Source organism: Elephas maximus, chromosome 4, assembly GCF_024166365.1.
Source record: "Elephas maximus indicus isolate mEleMax1 chromosome 4, mEleMax1 primary haplotype, whole genome shotgun sequence".
Taxonomy (NCBI): Eukaryota; Metazoa; Chordata; class Mammalia; order Proboscidea; family Elephantidae; genus Elephas; species Elephas maximus.
This window is the reverse complement of record NC_064822.1, coordinates 8,458,970-8,475,717: the sequence shown is the minus strand read 5'-3', so window position 1 is coordinate 8,475,717 and position 16,748 is coordinate 8,458,970. Positions and strand designations below refer to the sequence as shown.

Below are 16,748 nucleotides of genomic sequence, written 5' to 3'. Positions count from 1 at the left end.
CAGGATCCTTATAGCAGGAAAACTGACTAGTGGACCATTGTGTTGTGTGTTTGAGGGCCCTGAGGACTTAAAGGAATTATGGACAAATGTCTTCACCAGCTGATGATTGAATCAGAGTCTTGAAAGATCAGGGATGTCTGTTAAATGTAACAGTGAATTTTGGGGAAATTTGGAGATCAGAGAAGAATGTATGTCTTATGCCAAATTGGCAACATTGATTTTTATTGATTAAAGTAAAAAAATAAATTCTCAGACACAATACCCTCTTTTTTATTTATTGTGCTTTAGGTGAAAGTTTACAGCTCAAGTTAATTTATCATACAAAAATTTATACACATACTGTTATGTGACACTACCTGCAATCCCTGTAATGTGAGAGACAACACACTCCCCCTTTCCACCCCGGGTTCACTGTGTCCACCCAACCAGTTCCTGTCTCTTCTTGCCTTCTCATCCTGCCTCCAGACAGGAGCCACCCATCCGGTTTCATGTATCTGCTTGAACTAAGAAGCACATACTTCACAGGTATTATGTTTTATAGTCCAGTCTAATTTTTGTCTGAAGGGTAGGCTTCGGGAATGGCTTTAGTTCTGGGTTAACAGAGCATCCAGGGACCATGGCTTCAAAGGTTTCTACAGTCTTAGTCAGACCATTAAGTCTGGTCTTTTTATGTAAGTATGGTTCTGCTCCTCACTTTTCTCCCATTCCATCAGGGACTCTCTGCTCTGTCCCCTCTCAGGGCGGACATTGGTGGTAGCCAGGCACCCTCTAATTCTTCTAGTCTCAGGCTGATGGAATCTCTGGTTTATTTGGCCCTTTTGTGTCTTGGGCTAATATTTTCCCTGTGTCTGATGTTCTTCATTCTCCTTTACTCCACGTGGGTTGGGACCAACTGATACATCAACAATACCCTCTTTTTATAATAAATATTTTATAACTTCCTTTTGATATCCTGAATTGAAATTCATGGAAAATATAACCTACCTATAAATATAATACCCAGGGAGATAGAAGAATGTCATGCCTGAGTTCTTATATCATAGGACACATTCTCTTAATATTAATATTATAGAATGTATTATAGGCTAACTAATGATCTATCAAAAGATGAATTATAAGAGGAAGTCACTTATAATAAAAAATCATTCCAGTATGTAAATTCTCAGACATGACTAAACTGGATAATAAATGCCTTTGAAATTTTAAGCACTCCCTAGGGAGTGTCCCAGCCTCTCTTGAAAACCTTCTGGTTTAAAGTTATAATCCTGATAACATTTTCTGAGAAGTCAGTGCATGAGACAAATACAGTTCAGAAACTTCCTTGAAGTTGACTTTCGTGACTACAGTAGATCTTGTTTTTGATGAACAGCCCGATCCCACAGTGACTGTATGTCACGTGGAGCCCTTTAGTGGTGCAAAACAGTTAACATGCTTGGCTGCTAACCCAAAGGTTAGTGGTTCAAGTTCACTCAGAGGTGCCTCAGAGGAAAGGCCTGGTGGTCTACGTCAAAAAGATCAGCCAGTGAGAACACTGTGGAGCACAGCCCCGCTCGGGCACACTGCGGAGCACAGCCCTGCTTGGGCACCCTGCGGGGCACAGCCCCGCTCAGGCACCCTGTGGGGCACAGCTCTACTCGGGCACACGTGGGATGGTCATGAGTTGGAGTCAACTCGAAGACAACTGGTTTGGGGTTTTTTTTTTTAGCACCACTCCCATTAAATCTGTGAATACCATGATTGTAGGCTGCGGACTCATCTCAACCTTTAAGTAGGCTATCGAGTTCTGATACCGGACATTGCTTGAAGGAACTGAGTGTCTTGAGGAGTTATAAAATTTTATTGGAATGTTTATAATTATAAAACATTAGGGCTGGGAGGCCCAGGCCTTTAGAATGATCTGATCCAACACATCTCTCTTTTTAGAATGTGAAGGAACGTATTCAGATTCAGAGCTGTGGAAGGAAATCCATGAGATTTAAATTGTGCTTTGATGGTAAAATTTCTGTTTAAGTCAGAACCTAACTTAAAACACACATGTGCGCGCACACACACACACACACACACACACACACACACACAGAAGACAATTTAGAGTTTTGTTAGTAAAACAAATCTTTTTCTTTAAAGTGTTAGTAATATTTTGAAGATATCAAAAAATTTGTGTAAGACATTTAGAGTTAATAGTTGCTTGCTGTAGTCATTCATACCTCCAAATGTTCATATTTATCACAATTTGAGTGATAATTTTTCTTCGGGGAAATTCTAGTTGCTTGGGTAATCCAAGAAGAAGAAATGATTTATCACGTGGTACCAAAAAAACCCGTTGCCATCGAATCAGTTCCAACTCATAGGGACTGTATAGGACAGAGTAGAACTGCCCCATAGGGTTTCCAAGGAGCGGTTGGTGGATTTGAACCACCCACCTTTTGGTTAGCAGCTAAGCTTTTAACCACTCCACCACCAGGGCTCCTTCTTACACTGTGGAGCCTAGTGTTTGCATTATCTCGCTAAATCTGAATCCTGCGTTGTTTTTCCTGTTCAGCAACTTTTTTGTTGTTAGCAAATATTTTTGTTTGCCGAAGTAGCTCACCTTGTACAAGTGATGCACATCAAATTGGTCCAAATATGAGTCCCCAGATTAAACGAGGGCAAGATTTCCTAGCTCAGTGTTCCAGTGACTTGAATTGTTGGGTTCAGTTACACTAAGTTCTTAATTCAGTCATTGTTTTCTTCAACAAAAGTTGTGACTCTATCTTTTCTTTTGGTTTATTATTCTTTGGTGTGCTCTTGCATTATTTCCCAAATAGATAGGATTTTTGATTTTGTCTTTTAAAATCGTTGCTTGTTTTGCTCTCTCACACAGGAAGCCTTTTGACTGTTTATGTTCTAGAGTAGCTGCTTTACCAGGTTGATCCTGCTTCACTGGGTTGTAAAGGCCAAATGAATTATATATGTGAAAGGCTTGTACTAAGTGCTCTAAAAATGTTAGCTGTCCTTATCATCATCATCATCAATATTAATCTGATATTCCTTTCTAACCACTCAAAAACAGGAAAATTAATATCCAAGACATAAATTGTTGCCAAGGTTTTAATCAATGAAAACACCACCCTCCCCTTTTTTTTCCGTTTGTTTTACTAAACTGTAAGTAGGACGCTGTAGGTGGATTGATATATTTACTTCTGCTCCAGCAAATTAATAAAACAAGAGGATGATTTTATGTGGCTGATAATAGACAGGACCCTTGATTCTTATGTTTTATAGTTCTCCGAGAGTGGTCTGTAGGGTCTCTGGGGCTCCCCAGAGACCCTCTTAGGTATCCTCGAGGTCACAACTATTTTTATAACAATTCTAAGATATTATTGGCCTTTTTACTTTCATTCTCTCACGAATGTACAGTCGTGTTTTCTAGAAGCTAAATGATGTGTGATGTCATCATTGATCTGATGGCTAATGTAATCTGTGCTTGTGTATACTTGTGTTTAAAATTTTTCTAAGTTTTAATTTCTAAGCTGGGTAATATCAGTAGATATAACTCACATAAACTAAATGAAAGCTTGGTGGAGTCCTCAGTAATTTTAATATTGTAAAGAGGCATCTGAAGCTAAGTCTAGCTTAGGACCTTAGTCTCATGGGACCACTCAGTCAATTGGCGTAATCTCTTTCACAAAGTTCATGTTCTGTATCCTAGTGAAGTGAATAGCATCAGGGGTCTTAAAAGCTTGGAAGTGGCCATCTAAGATTCAACTATTTGTCTCTACTCGTCAGGAACAAAAGAGTAAGAAGAAAACCAAAGTCTCAGAAAAGAAACAAGTCTATGAGACTAATAGGTTACACGAGCCACAGTCTTATCTACCCTAAGCCTCGAAGAACTAGATGGTGCCCGGCTACCACTACCGACCCATTCTGACCATTGGTCCCTGGTAGAACGGGAGAAGAATGTAGAAAAAACACAAATTCTTAAAAAAAAAAAAAAAAGCCAGACTAACTGAATCAGTTGACACCAGCGGATTCTCTGAGACTACTGCCCTGAGCTATTCTTTAAACCTTGAGCCAAAACTATCCGGAGATCATCTTTTAGCGAAACAACACGGCACTCAAAATAAAGGATATTACCCATAAGTACAGTGCTCTACTAAGAAACCATCTATATGAGACCAGAAGGTGAACATTTACTCTAAAGGCGAAGATGAGAAGATGAGGGGATGGGGAAATAGAGTACTGGAAATGGAACAAACAGAACACAGCTAAATAGAGTGTTGACACAGTGTGAAATATGTAACTAATATCACTGAACAGTTTCTATAGAAATTGTCGAATGGGATCCTAATTTACTGTGTAAAGTTCCACCAAAAACACAATAAAATATTATTTAAAAAATGAAAAGTTAGTCTGAACTGGTGGGGAGCAAGTCACAACTCCTAGGTCCCCCATGGCAGGCTTAGCTTTGCAACTTGGTCTGCTCGCTGAAGCATTAAGACAAAAAATTAAAAACCTATTCCTGTTGCCTTTCCTAGAATCCCAAAACTGAACATTTTAGTGTCTAAATGGAAGTGCTGATTTTTTTTTTAATTAATTTTTATTAAGCTTCAAGTGAACATTTACCATTCCAATCAGTCTGTCACATGTAGGTTTACATACATCTTACTCCCTTCTCCCACTTGCTCTCCCCCTATTGAGTCAGCCCTTTCAGTCTCTCGTTTCGTGCCAATTTTGCCATCTTCCCTCTCTCTCTATCTTCCCATCCCCTCTCCAGTCAAGAGTTGCCAACACACTCTCCAGTGTCCACCTAATTTAATGGGCTCACTCTTCATCAGCATCTCTCTCCCCCCGCTGACCAGTCCTTTTCGTGCCTGATGATTTGTCTTCGGGGATGGTTCCTGTCCTGTGCCATCAGAAGTTCTGGGGAGCATTGTCTCTGGGATTCCTCTAGTCGCTTTCATATCATTAGGTATGGTCTTTTTATGAGAATTTGGGGTCTCTATCCCATTGGCCTCCTGCTCCCTCAGGAGTTGTCTGTTATGCTCCCTAGCAGGGCAGACATTGATTGTGGCCGGGCACCAACTAGTTCTTCTGGTCTCAGGATAATGTAGGTCTCTGGTTCATGTGGTCCTTTCTGTCTCTTGGGTTCTTAGTTGTCGTGTGGCCTTGGTGTTCTTCCTTTGCCTTTGCTCCAGGTGGGTTGAGACCAATTGATGTATCTTAGATGGCCACTTGTTGGCATTTAGGACCCCAGGCGCCACAATTCAAAGTGGCATGCAGAATGTTTTCATAATAGAATTATTTTGCCCATTGACTTAGAAGTCTCCTCAAACCATGTTCCCCAGATCCCAGCCCCTGCTCCGCTGACCTTTGAAGCTTTCATTTTATCCCGGAAACCTCTTTGCTTTTAGTCCAGTCCAATTAGGCTGACCTTCCTTGTATTGTGTGTTGTCTTTCCCTTCACCCAAAGCAGTTCTTATCTACTGGTTGATCAATAAAAAACCCTCTCCCTCCCTCCCTCCCTCCCTCCCTCCCTCCCTCCCGCCTTTGTAACCACAAAAGTATGTGTTCTTCTCCGTTTTTTCTATTTCTCAAGATCTTATAATAGTGGTCTTATACAATATTTGTCCTTTTGCCTCTGACTCATTTCGCTCAGCATAATGTCTTCCAGATTCCTCCATGTTATGAAATGTTTCAGAGATTCGTCACTGTTCTTTATCGATGCGTAGTATTCCATTGTGTGAATATACCACAATTTATTTACCCATTCATCCGTTGACGGACACCTTGGTTGCTTCCAGCTTTTTGCTATTGTAAACAGAGCTGCAATAAACATGGGTGTGCATATGTCTGTTTGTGTGAAGGCTCTTGTATCTCTAGGGTATATTCCGAGGAGTGGGATTTCTGGGTTGTATGGTAGTTCTATTTCTAACTGTTTAAGATAACGCCAGATAGATTTCCAAAGTGATTGTACCATTTTACAATCCCACCAGCAGTGTATGAGAGTTCCAATCTCTCCGCAGCCTCTCCAACATTTATTATTTTGTGTTTTTTGGATTAATGCCAGTCTAGTTGGCGTGAGATGGAATCTCATCGTAGTTTTAATTTGCATTTCTCTAATGGCTAATGATCGGGAGCATTTTCTCATGTATCTGTTGGCTGCCTGAATATCTTCTTTAGTGAAATGTGTGTTCATATCCTTTGCCCACTTCTTGATTGGGTTGTTTGTCTTTTTGTGGTTGAGTTTTGACAGAATCATGTAGATTTTAGAGATCAGGCGCTGGTCTGAGATGTCATAGGTGAATATTCTTTCCCAGTCTGTAGGTGGTCTTTTTACTCTTTTGGTGAAGTCTTTAGATGAGCATAGGTGTTTGATTTTTAGGAGCTCCCAGTTATCTGGTTTCTCTTCATCATTTTTGGTAATGTTTTGTATTCTGTTTATGCCCTGTATTAGGGCTCCTAGGGTTGTCCCTATTTTTTCTTCCATGATCTTTATCGTTTTAGTCTTTATGTTTAGGTCTTTGATCCACTTGGAGTTAGTTTTTGTGCATGGTGTGAGGTATGGGTCCTGTTTCATTTTTTTACAAATGGATATCCAATTATGCCAGCACCATTTGTTAAAAAGACTATCATTTCCCCAATTGACTGACACTGGTCCTTTGTCAAATATCAGCTGCTTGTACATGGATGGATTTATATCTGGGTTCTCAATTCTGTTCCATTGGTCTATGTGCCTGTTATTGTACCAGTACCAGGCTGTTTTGACTACTGTAGCTGTATAATAGGTTCTGAAATCAGGTAGAGTGAGGCCTCCCACTTTCTTCTTCTTTTTCAGTAATGCTTTGCTTATCCGGGGGTTCTTTCCCTTCCATATGAAATTAGTGATTTGTTTCTCTATCCCCTTAAAATATGACATTGGTATTTGGATTGGAAGTGCGTTATATGTGTAGATGGCTTTTGGTAGAATAGACATTTTTACTATGTTAAGTCTTCCTATCCATGAGCAGGGTATGTTCTTCCACTTAAGTATGTCCTTTTGAATTTCTTGTAGCAGAGTTTTATAGTTTTCTTTGTATAGGTCTTTTATATCCTTGGTAAGATTTATTCCTAAGTATTTTATCTTCTTGGGGGCTACTGTGAATGGTATTGATTTGGTTATTTCCTCTTCGGTGTTCTTTTTGTTGATGTAGAGGAATCCAAGTGATTTTTGTATGTTTATTTTATAACCTGAGACTCTTCCAAACTCTTCTATTAGTTTCAGTAGTTTTCTGGAGGATTCCTTAGGGTTTTCCATGTATACGATCATGTCATCTGCAAATAGTGATAGCTTTACTTCTTCCTTGCCAATCTGGATACCCTTTATTTCTTCGTCTAGCCTAATTGCCCTGGCTAGGACTTCAAGTACGATGTTGAATAAGAGTGGTGATAAAGGGCATCCTTGTCTGGTTCCCGTTCTCAGGGGAAATGCTTTCAGGTTCTCTCCATTTAGAGTGATATTGGCTGTTGGCTTTGCATAGATGCCCTTTATTATGTTGAGGAATTTTCCTTCAATTCCTATTTTGCTAAGAGTTTTTATCATAAATGGGTGTTGAACTTTGTCAAATGCCTTTTCTACATCTATTGATAAGATCATGTGGTTTTTATCTTTTGTTTTATTTATGTGATGGATTACATTAATGGTTTTTCTGATATTAAACCAGCCTTGCATACCTGGTATAAATCCCACTTGATCAGGGTGACTTATTTTTTTGATGTGTTATTGGATTCTATTGGCTAGAATTTTGTTGAGGATTTTTGCATCTATGTTCATGAGGGATATAGGTCTGTAATTTTCTTTTTTTGTAATGTCTTTACCTGGTTTTGGTATCAGGGAGATGGTAGCTTCATAGAATGAGTTGGGTAGTATTCCGTCTTGTTCTATGGTTTGAAATACCTTCAGTAGTAGTGGTGTTAAGTCTTCTCTGAAGGTTTGGTAGAAGTCTGCAGTGAAGCCCTCTGGGCCAGGACTTTTTTTTGTTGGGAGTTTTTTGATTACCGTTTCAATCTCTTTTTTTGTTATGGGTCTATTTAGTTGTTCTACTTCTGAATGTGTTAGTTGAGGTAGGTAGTATTTTTCCAAGAATTTATCCATTTCTTCTAGGTTTTCAAATTTGTTAGAGTACAATTTTACGTAGTAATCTGAAATGATTCTTTTAATTTCATTTGGCTCTGTTGTGATGTGGTCCTTCTCGTTTCTTATTCAGGTTATTTGTTTCCTTTCCTGTTTTTCTTTAGTCAGTCGGGCCAATGGTTTATCAATTTTGTTAATTTTTTAAAAAAAACCAGCTTTTGGCTTTGTTAATTTGTTCAATTGTTTTTCTGTTCTCTAATTCATTTAGTTCAGCTCTAATTTTTATTATTTGTTTTCTTCTGGTGCCTGATGGGTTCTTTTGTTGCTCACTTTCTATTTGTTCAAGTTGTAGGGACAGTTCTCTGATTTTGTCTCTTTCTTCTTTTTGTATGTGTGCATTCATCGATATAAATTGGCCTCTGAGCACTGCTTTTGCTGTGTCTCAGAGGTTTTGATAGGAAGTATTTTCATTCTCGTTGCTTTCTAAGAATTTCCTTATTCCCTCCTTGATGTCTTCTATAACCCAGTCTTTTTTCAGGAGGGTATTGTTCATTTTCCAAGTATTTGATTTCTTTTCCCTAGTTTTTCTGTTATTGATTTCTAGCTTCATTGCCTTGTGGTCTGAGAAGATGCTTTGTAATATTTCGATGTTTTGGTTTCTACCGAGATTTGTTTTGTGACCTAATATGTGGTCTATTCTAGATAATGTTCCATGTGCACTAGAAAAAAAAGTATATTTTGCAGCAGTTGGGTGGAGAGTTCTGTATAAGTCTATGAGGTCAAGTTGGTTGATTGTTGTAAGTAGGTCTTCCGTGTCTCTATTGAGCTTCTTACTGGAAGTCCTGTCCTTCTCTGAAAGTGGTGTGTTGAAGTCCCCTACTATAAATGTGGAGGTGTCTATCTCGCTTTTCAATTCTGTTAAAATTTGATTTATGTATCTTGCAGCCCTGTCATTGGGTGCATAAATATTTAATATGGTTATATCTTCCTGATCAATTGTCCCTTTTATCATTATATAGTGTCCTCCTTTATCCTTTGTGGCGGATTTAAGTCTAAAGTCTATTTTGTCAGAAATTAATATTGCTAGTCCTCTTCTTTTTTGCTTGTTGTTTGCTTGATATGTTTTTTTCCATCCTTTGAGTTTTAGTTTGTTTGTGTCTCTAAGTCTAAGGTGTGTCTCTTGTAGGCAGCATATAGATGGATCGTGTTTCTTTATCCAGTCTGTGACTCTATGTCTCTTTATTGGTGCATTTAGTCCATTTACATTCAGCGTAATTATAGATAAATAAGTTTTTAGTGCTGTCATTTTGATGCCTTTTTGTGTGTGTTATTGGCCTTTTCATGTTTCCACATACTTTTTTGTGCTGAGACGTTTTTCTTAGTAGATTGTGCGATCCTCATTTTCATAATGTTTAACTTTATGTTTGTTGAGTCGTTACGTTTTTCTTGAGTTATGGAATTGATATTCCTTTTTATGGTTACCTTATTATTTACCCATATTTTTCTAAGTAAAAACCTAACTTGTATCGTTCTATATCGCCTTGTATCACTCTCCATCTGGCAGTTCAATGCCTCCTATATTTAGTCCCTCTTTTTGATTATGGTGATCGTTTATCTATTGATTTCCATGATTTTCTGTTATGTGTATTATTTTGTTTATTTATTTATTTTTTAGAATTAATCTTACTTTGTTTTTGTGCTTTCCCTATTTGAGTTGCGTTGATATCAGGACGTTCTGTTTTGTGACCTTGTAATGCGCTGGTACCTGATATTATTGGTCATCAGGCCAATCTCCTTAAGCATTTCTTGCAGTCTTGGTTTAGTTTTTGCAGATTCTCTAAACTTGTGTTTATCTGTAAATATCTTAATTTCTCCTTCATATTTCAGAGAGAGTTTGCTGGATATATGATCCTTGGTTGGCAGTTTTTCTCCTTCAGTGCTCTGTATACATCGTCCCATTCCCTTCTTGCTTGCATGGTTTCTGCTGAGTAGTCTGAACTTATTCTTATTGATTGTCCCTTGAAGGGAAACCTTTCTTTTCTCCCTGGCTGCTTTTAAAATTTTCTGTTTGTCTTTGGTTTTGGCAAGTTTGATGATAATATGTCTTGGAGTTTTTCTTTTTGGATCAATCTTAAATGGGGTTCGATGAGCATCTTGGATAGATATCCTTTCGTCTTTCATGATGTCAGGGAAGTTTTGTGTCAGGAGTTCTTCAACTATTTTCTCTGTGTTTTCTGTCCCCTCTCCCTGTTCTGGGACTCCAGTCACTCGCAAGTTATCCTTCTTGATAGAGTCCCACATGATTCTTAGGGTTTCTTCATTTTTTAAAATTCTTTTATCTGATTTTTTTTCAGCTATGTTGGAGTTGATTCTCTGGTCCTCCATAAGTCCCAGTCTACATTCTAATTGCTCGAGTCTGCTCTTCTGACTTTCTATTGCGTTGTCTAATTCTGTAATTTTATTGTTTATCTTTTGGATTTCTACATGCTGTCTCTCTATAGATTCTTGCAACTTATTAATTTTTCCACTATGTTCTTGAATAACCTTTTTGAGTTCTTCAACAGTTTTATCAGTGTGTTCCTTGGCTTTTTCTGCAGTTATCCTAATTTTATTTGTGATATCTTTAAGCATTCTGTAAATTAGTTTTTTATATTCTGTATCTGATAATTCCAGGATTGTATCTTCATTTGGGAAAGATTTTGATTCTTTTGTTTGGGGGGTTGGAGAAGCTGTCATGGTCTGTTTCTTTATGTGGTTTGATATGGACTGCTGTCTCCGAGCCATCACTGTTAAACTAGATTTTCCAGGTAATCAGCTAAAAAAAAAATGCAGTCAGATCCCTATCTGAATTCTCCTTCTGGCTCAGGGTATTCGGATGTTAATGGAGCCGCCTGGGGAGGGTGGGGGAGGGATCAGTGAGCTAGGCGTGTAGCACCACGGAATATAGAGCTGATCCTCGCGTTCACGCTCCGCCCCTGTCTGCCAGAATTCCGGCAGGATGGCTCCCCGGCTGGAACGCTACTCTCCCCGCTCCAATATCAGTCACTTCCTCCCGGGGATTTCTCCCTCCTGTGCGCTGCACCGCTCCCGTGAACTGAGTGGGCGTGGCCCTCACGAACAGCTGGGCCCGCCCCCGGGGTCTATTCAGGGGAATGCGCTCACACCCCGCCCGTTCTCGCCAAGATCCCAGCGGGACGTCTCCCCAGCTGGGACGGTGCTCTCCCCACTCCAAGACCCGTCACTTCCGGGGATTTCTCCCTCTGGTGCACTGCACCGCTGGGGCGAACTGGGTGGGCGTGGCCCTCACGAACAGCTGGGCTTGCCCCCCGGGGTCTATTCAGGGGAATGCGCTCACACCCCGCCCGCTCTCGCCAAGATTCCAGCGGGACGGCTCCCCGGCTGGGACGCTGCTCTCCCCGCTCCAAGACCTGTCACTTCCTCCCGGGGGTTTCTCCCTCTGGTGCGCCGCACGGCTCTCGCGAACTGGGTGGGCGTGGCTCTCACGGACGGCTGGGCCCTCCCCCAGGGTCTATTCAGGGGAATGCACTCACACCCCGCCTGCTCTCGCCAAGATCCCAGCGGGACGGCTCCTCGGCTGGGTTGCTGCTCTCCCCGCTCCAAGACCCATCACTTCCGGGGATTTCTCCGTCCCGTGCGCCGCACCGCTCGCGCGAACAGGGTGGGCGTGGCCCTCACGGACGGCTGGGCCCGCCCCCGGGGTCTATTCAGGGGAATGCGCTCACACCCCGCCCGCTCTCGCCAAGATCCGAGCGGGACGGCTCCCCGGCTGGGACGCTGCTCTTCCCGCTCCGAGACCAGTCACTTCCTCCTGGGGATTTCTCCCTCCGGTGCGCCGCACTGCTCACGCAAACTGGGTGGACGTGGCCCTCATGAACGTCTGGGCGCCCCCCCCGGTCGTTTTAGGGAAATATAGGTGATTCCCATGCTCGCGCCTCGCCCACCTCCCACCAAACTCCTGGCGGGACGGCTCCCCGGCTGGGACGGTGCTCTCCCCGTTCCAAGATCTGTCACTGCCTCCCGGGTGTTTCTCCCACCGGCTGCGCCGCTACGCCGCCCGTGCCAACCAGCTAGACTCCCTCCTGGGATGGGTTCGGGGGGGGGGGTAGAGCTGGGCCTCTTGTCTGTGCCGTCTGCCCCCCTGGGCTCTGTCCCAGCCCGGGCTCCGGAGGTCATCTGCCTGGTACGCTGGCTCTTAGTTCTGAAAACGATCGCTGTCTGCCCGTATTTGTTCGTTCTCCGTCTCTAAGTCTGTGTTTGTTGTTCAGAGTTCGTAGATTGTTATATATGTGATCAATTCACTTGTTTTTCCGAGTCTTTGTTGCAAGAGGGATCCGCGGTAGCGTCCACCTAGTCTGCCATCTTGGCCCCGCCTCCTGATTTTAATTTACATTTATCTAGTTGTGTGAATAAGTTAATCCCCTGCTCACTGACACAACATTTGGGACTCAATAAAGCTACTAGAATTTTGAATTTTAACCGAAACAGTCCGTTACATCTTCACGTTTTTCTGAATAGGCCTTTGTATCCCACCATTACCAATAAGAAGGAAAAAATTGCTAAGCATTGTTGAAAACCGATATTTGTTGTTATTGTTGTTCGGTGCCAGTGAGTCAATTCTGACTCACAGCAACCCTATAAAACAGAGTAGAACTGCCCCAAATGGTTTCCCAGGAGTGACTGGTGGATTCGAACTGCCGACCTTTTGGTTAGCCGCCGAGTTCTTAATCACTGCACCGCCAGGTTATGTAAACCAACCTAGCTGACTGTATTGTGTTTATAAAATAATTCAATTAGCAGGTAGAAATTTCAATATACTTTTGAGTATCTTGGTGATAACTGGGAGAGTAATAAGTGGCTTTTTAAATTCAGAACATGAGAGTTTTTACTTACTAATAGGATTTTATGTGTGTATTTCATTGTTTTTTTATTTTTAGAAAATTTTATCTGAGCCTGTTATTTGTCTCTGCTTGAAGGAAGTGAAAAATAAAGTCTATTGGTAGTATTAGGAATCACCCGTTCCTATTTTTAGGAAGGAATAAAGCCTTTAATGATAGAATAGAAAACATTTATGACCTCAACTATTGTTTCTAGTGGTCTGAGATGGAAACAAAAGGCTTGCATAACCAATAATCACTTTATCGTCATTCAAACCTTAGCTAAGGATGACCTTCGTTTCATAATTTTCTCTCATGATAGAATTTTTCTAAAACTTGGTAGCATTTGATAATGTTGGTTTGTGCTAGCTTTTTTTTTTTTAGTTACTATCACCTATTTTTTTCTATCACCTGTATAGCGTAGTAGTATATTTAAGCAAATTTATTTTGTAAATCCATTTTCTCTCTCATAATTTAAAAATATTTAAAAATCAAAACCAAATTAAATGGCCTATGTAAACTGTCCTGTAATTAGATCAGCTTCTCCCCAAATCTTCATTCTTCGGTAGAGTGATTTGCCGTGTCTCTGCAGTTTCCACATGCTGATGTATAAACCTTAACACAATAAAGTTTTTCTTATTTTGCACTTGGCTAACGTTGTGTTACTGTCTTTGCTTGCTTTGGAGAGTTCTACGAGTGATTTTCTTCTGAGGGAAAATATGGTATAAGAAACCCATTGCCATCAACTCGATTCTGACTCATAGCAACCCTATCTATATAGGACAGAGTAGAACTGCCTCAAAGGGTTTCCAAGAAGTGGCTGGTGGATTCCAACTGCCCACCTTTTGATTAGCAGCTGATCTCTTACCCACTGTGCCACCAGGGCTCCATAGTATAGTTATTACTTAAATTATTGTTTATAAAATGCTGTTCATTTGCCATATAAGAAGTTTTCATAATGTGAGGTAGTAGGAAGAGAGTGAGTTTAGATTTCAATATTAATACTCTTATATTCAAAGTCTTTTTTTTTATCTTTTGAATTAACTTTTTTCCTTTTTTTATTTTTATTGAACTTAGACGAAGGTTTACAGAGCGAATTAATTTCTCATTAAACAATTAATACATATATTGTTTTGTGACATTAGTTGCCAACCCTGTAATGTGTCAACACGCTCCCCTTCTCAACCTTGGGTTCCCCATTACCAGCATTCCTGTCCCCTCTTGCCTTCTAGCCCTTGCCTCTAGGCTGGTGTGCCCGTTTAGTCTTGTTTTGTTTTATAGGCCTGTCTAATCTGTGGCTATAGGGTCGCCATGAGTTGGAATCGACTTGATGGCAGTGCGTTTCGTTTTCAGTTTTTTTAATCTGTGGCTGAAGGGTGAACCTCAGGAGTGATTCTGTACTGAGTTAAAAGAGTGTCCGGGGTCCATACTCTTGGAATTTCTCCAGTCTCTGTCAGACCAGTGAGTGTGGTCTTTTTCTTTTTGTGTGAGTTAGAATTTTGTTCTACATTTTTCTCCAGCTCTGACTGGTACTCTCTATTGTGATCCTAGTCAGAGCAGTTGGTGGTTGGTAGCTGGTTACCATCTAGTTGTGTTGGACTCAGTGTGGTGGAGGTTGTGGTAGTTGTGTTCCATTAGTCCCTTGGACTAATCTTTCCCTCATGTCTTTAGTTTTCTTCATTCTCCCTTGCCCCAGAAGGGGTGGAACCAGTGGAGTATCTTAGGTGGTCACTCATAAGCTTTTAAGACCCCATATGCTACCCACAAAAGTAGGACGTAGAACATTTTCTTTATAAACTATGCCAGTTGAGCTAGATGTCCTCCAAGACCATGGTCACCAGCCTGTAGCCCAGTAATTCCGTCTTTTGGGGAGTTTGGATGTGTTTATGAAGCTTCCATAGCCTTGCCTTGATCAAGTTCTGCTGACTTCTCCAGTATTGTGTTCTGTCTTACCCTTCACCAAAGTTAAAAAACTTGTCTGTTGTCTGTTTAGTGTCGCCCCCCCCCCACCCCACCCATAACATCAAAGATTGTTTCTGTGTGTAAACCTTTTCATGGGTTTTTATAATAGTGGTCCCATACAGTATTTGTTCTTTTGCGATTGACTTATTTCACTCAGCATAATGCTTTCCAGGTTCACCCATGTTGTGAGATATTTCCCAGATTCATCATTGTTCATTATTGTTGCGTGGTATCCCGTCATGTGTATGGGCCATAGTTTATCCATTCACCTGTTGATGGGCATCCAGGTTGTTTCCCTCTTTTTGCTGTTGTGATAACGTTGCCATGAACACAGATGCGCATGTGACTTAACTGACTTTTTATTATTTACAGATAATAATATTATGAGTATCCTTAGTCTGTATCAGTTGAAGTGTTTCATGTACAGAACTTTTAGAAAAATAAGTTAGGACGGGAATTAGGCAGTTGACATTTGAGTACATTGTTTATATAGATGTGGGAATTGAAGTTCAGAGGCCTTAATTTGCCTGAATTCTAACTGGAAGAAAATTCTGGAGCAGAATTTTAGTTCTTATCTGCCTGACTCCACTGTCCTGTCCTTTAACTTGTAAATTGCTGCATCTAAGAATAACGAAATAGTTGCCTCGCTGACTCTGCCAACTATTAGTTGGTTCAAAAAAGAAAAGAAAAAAAAAAAAAAACAATAAACTCAAACTTGCTACTGTGGAGTTGTTAGAGAGTAGACGGCTCCATGGGGTTTTCTTGACTGTAATCTTTACTGAAGGCAGATTGCCAGGCCTTGTTTTTCGCAGGCCTGCTCGGTAGGTTCAAACTGCTAACCTTTAGATCCGTTGCCATAGATTCCAACCCATAGCAACACTATAGGACAGAGTAGAAATGCCCCATAGGATTCCCAAGGCCGTAATCTTTATGGAAGCAGACTGCCACATCTTTCTCCTGTGGAGCAGCCGGCAGGTTCCTACTGCTCACCTTTCAGTTAGCAGTCTAGTGCTTCACCACTCCACCACCAGGGCTCCTTTTAGGTTAGTAAAACCCAAAACCAAACCAAACTCACTGCTGTCGAGTCAATTCCAACTCACAGTGACCCTGTAGGACAGAATAGAACTACAGCGTAGAATTTCCAAGGAGTACCTGGTGGATTCCAACTGCTGACCTTTTGGTTAGCAGCTGTAGATCTTAAGCACTGTGTCACTAGGTTTTCCTTAGGTTAGTAGATGAGTGCCAACTGTTTGTGCCATCCAGGGACCTTCTTAGCTGCTTGACTCTATATGAATCATTCTTCCTGGGTGGCACAAATGGCTAAGTGTTCATCAGCTACAAAAGGCTGACAGTTCACATTCAGTCAGAGGCACTTTCCAAGAAAGGCCTGGAAATCTACTTCTGAAAAGTCAGTCATTGAAAACCGTATGGGTGTTTTTTTTTTTTTTTTTTTGGTGTTAGTCATTACTTTTAGAACTCAGAGTTTCATTATTTATGAAAATGAAAACAATCTCTAAGTTAAAAAAAATAAAACCTATTTTTACTTCAAAATTTCTTTAGTATGATTTGTGAGTGTGTATTTTTTTCCCCAATAATTAACAAAGAGTGGCCAGTTTTCTTTCATATTAATAGAGACACTTTCAAAATAGGGTTTTTATCCCTAACAAAAGTATTTAAAATTGTAATGAAAAAGACTCTCAGAAGGGTTAAGTATCTCCTTTGCTGATAACGGACACATTATCACAAGACTGATTGAAAAAGTGTGATTCTTATGGCCAAGAACATCATTCATACCTGTA

The 16,748-nt window shown here is 40.7% G+C and overlaps 2 protein-coding genes across 19 annotated transcripts in view; both read left to right on the top strand.

Annotated features, from left to right (window-relative positions):
- LOC126076514 (uncharacterized) overlaps positions 1 to 16,426 on the top strand; it is a 450,270-nt gene extending 433,844 nt beyond the window's left edge. Inside the window, exon 2 of the mRNA XM_049885049.1 lies at positions 6,307 to 16,426. Coding sequence (XP_049741006.1) covers positions 11,091 to 12,026 — 936 coding nt within the window. The 5' untranslated portion in view covers positions 6,307 to 11,090 and the 3' untranslated portion in view covers positions 12,027 to 16,426. The remainder of the gene's footprint in view (positions 1 to 6,306) is intronic.
- Positions 1 to 16,748, top strand: part of PARD3 (par-3 family cell polarity regulator) — an 870,612-nt gene that overhangs the window by 253,755 nt on the left and 600,109 nt on the right. The gene's annotated exons all lie outside the window — the stretch shown is intronic.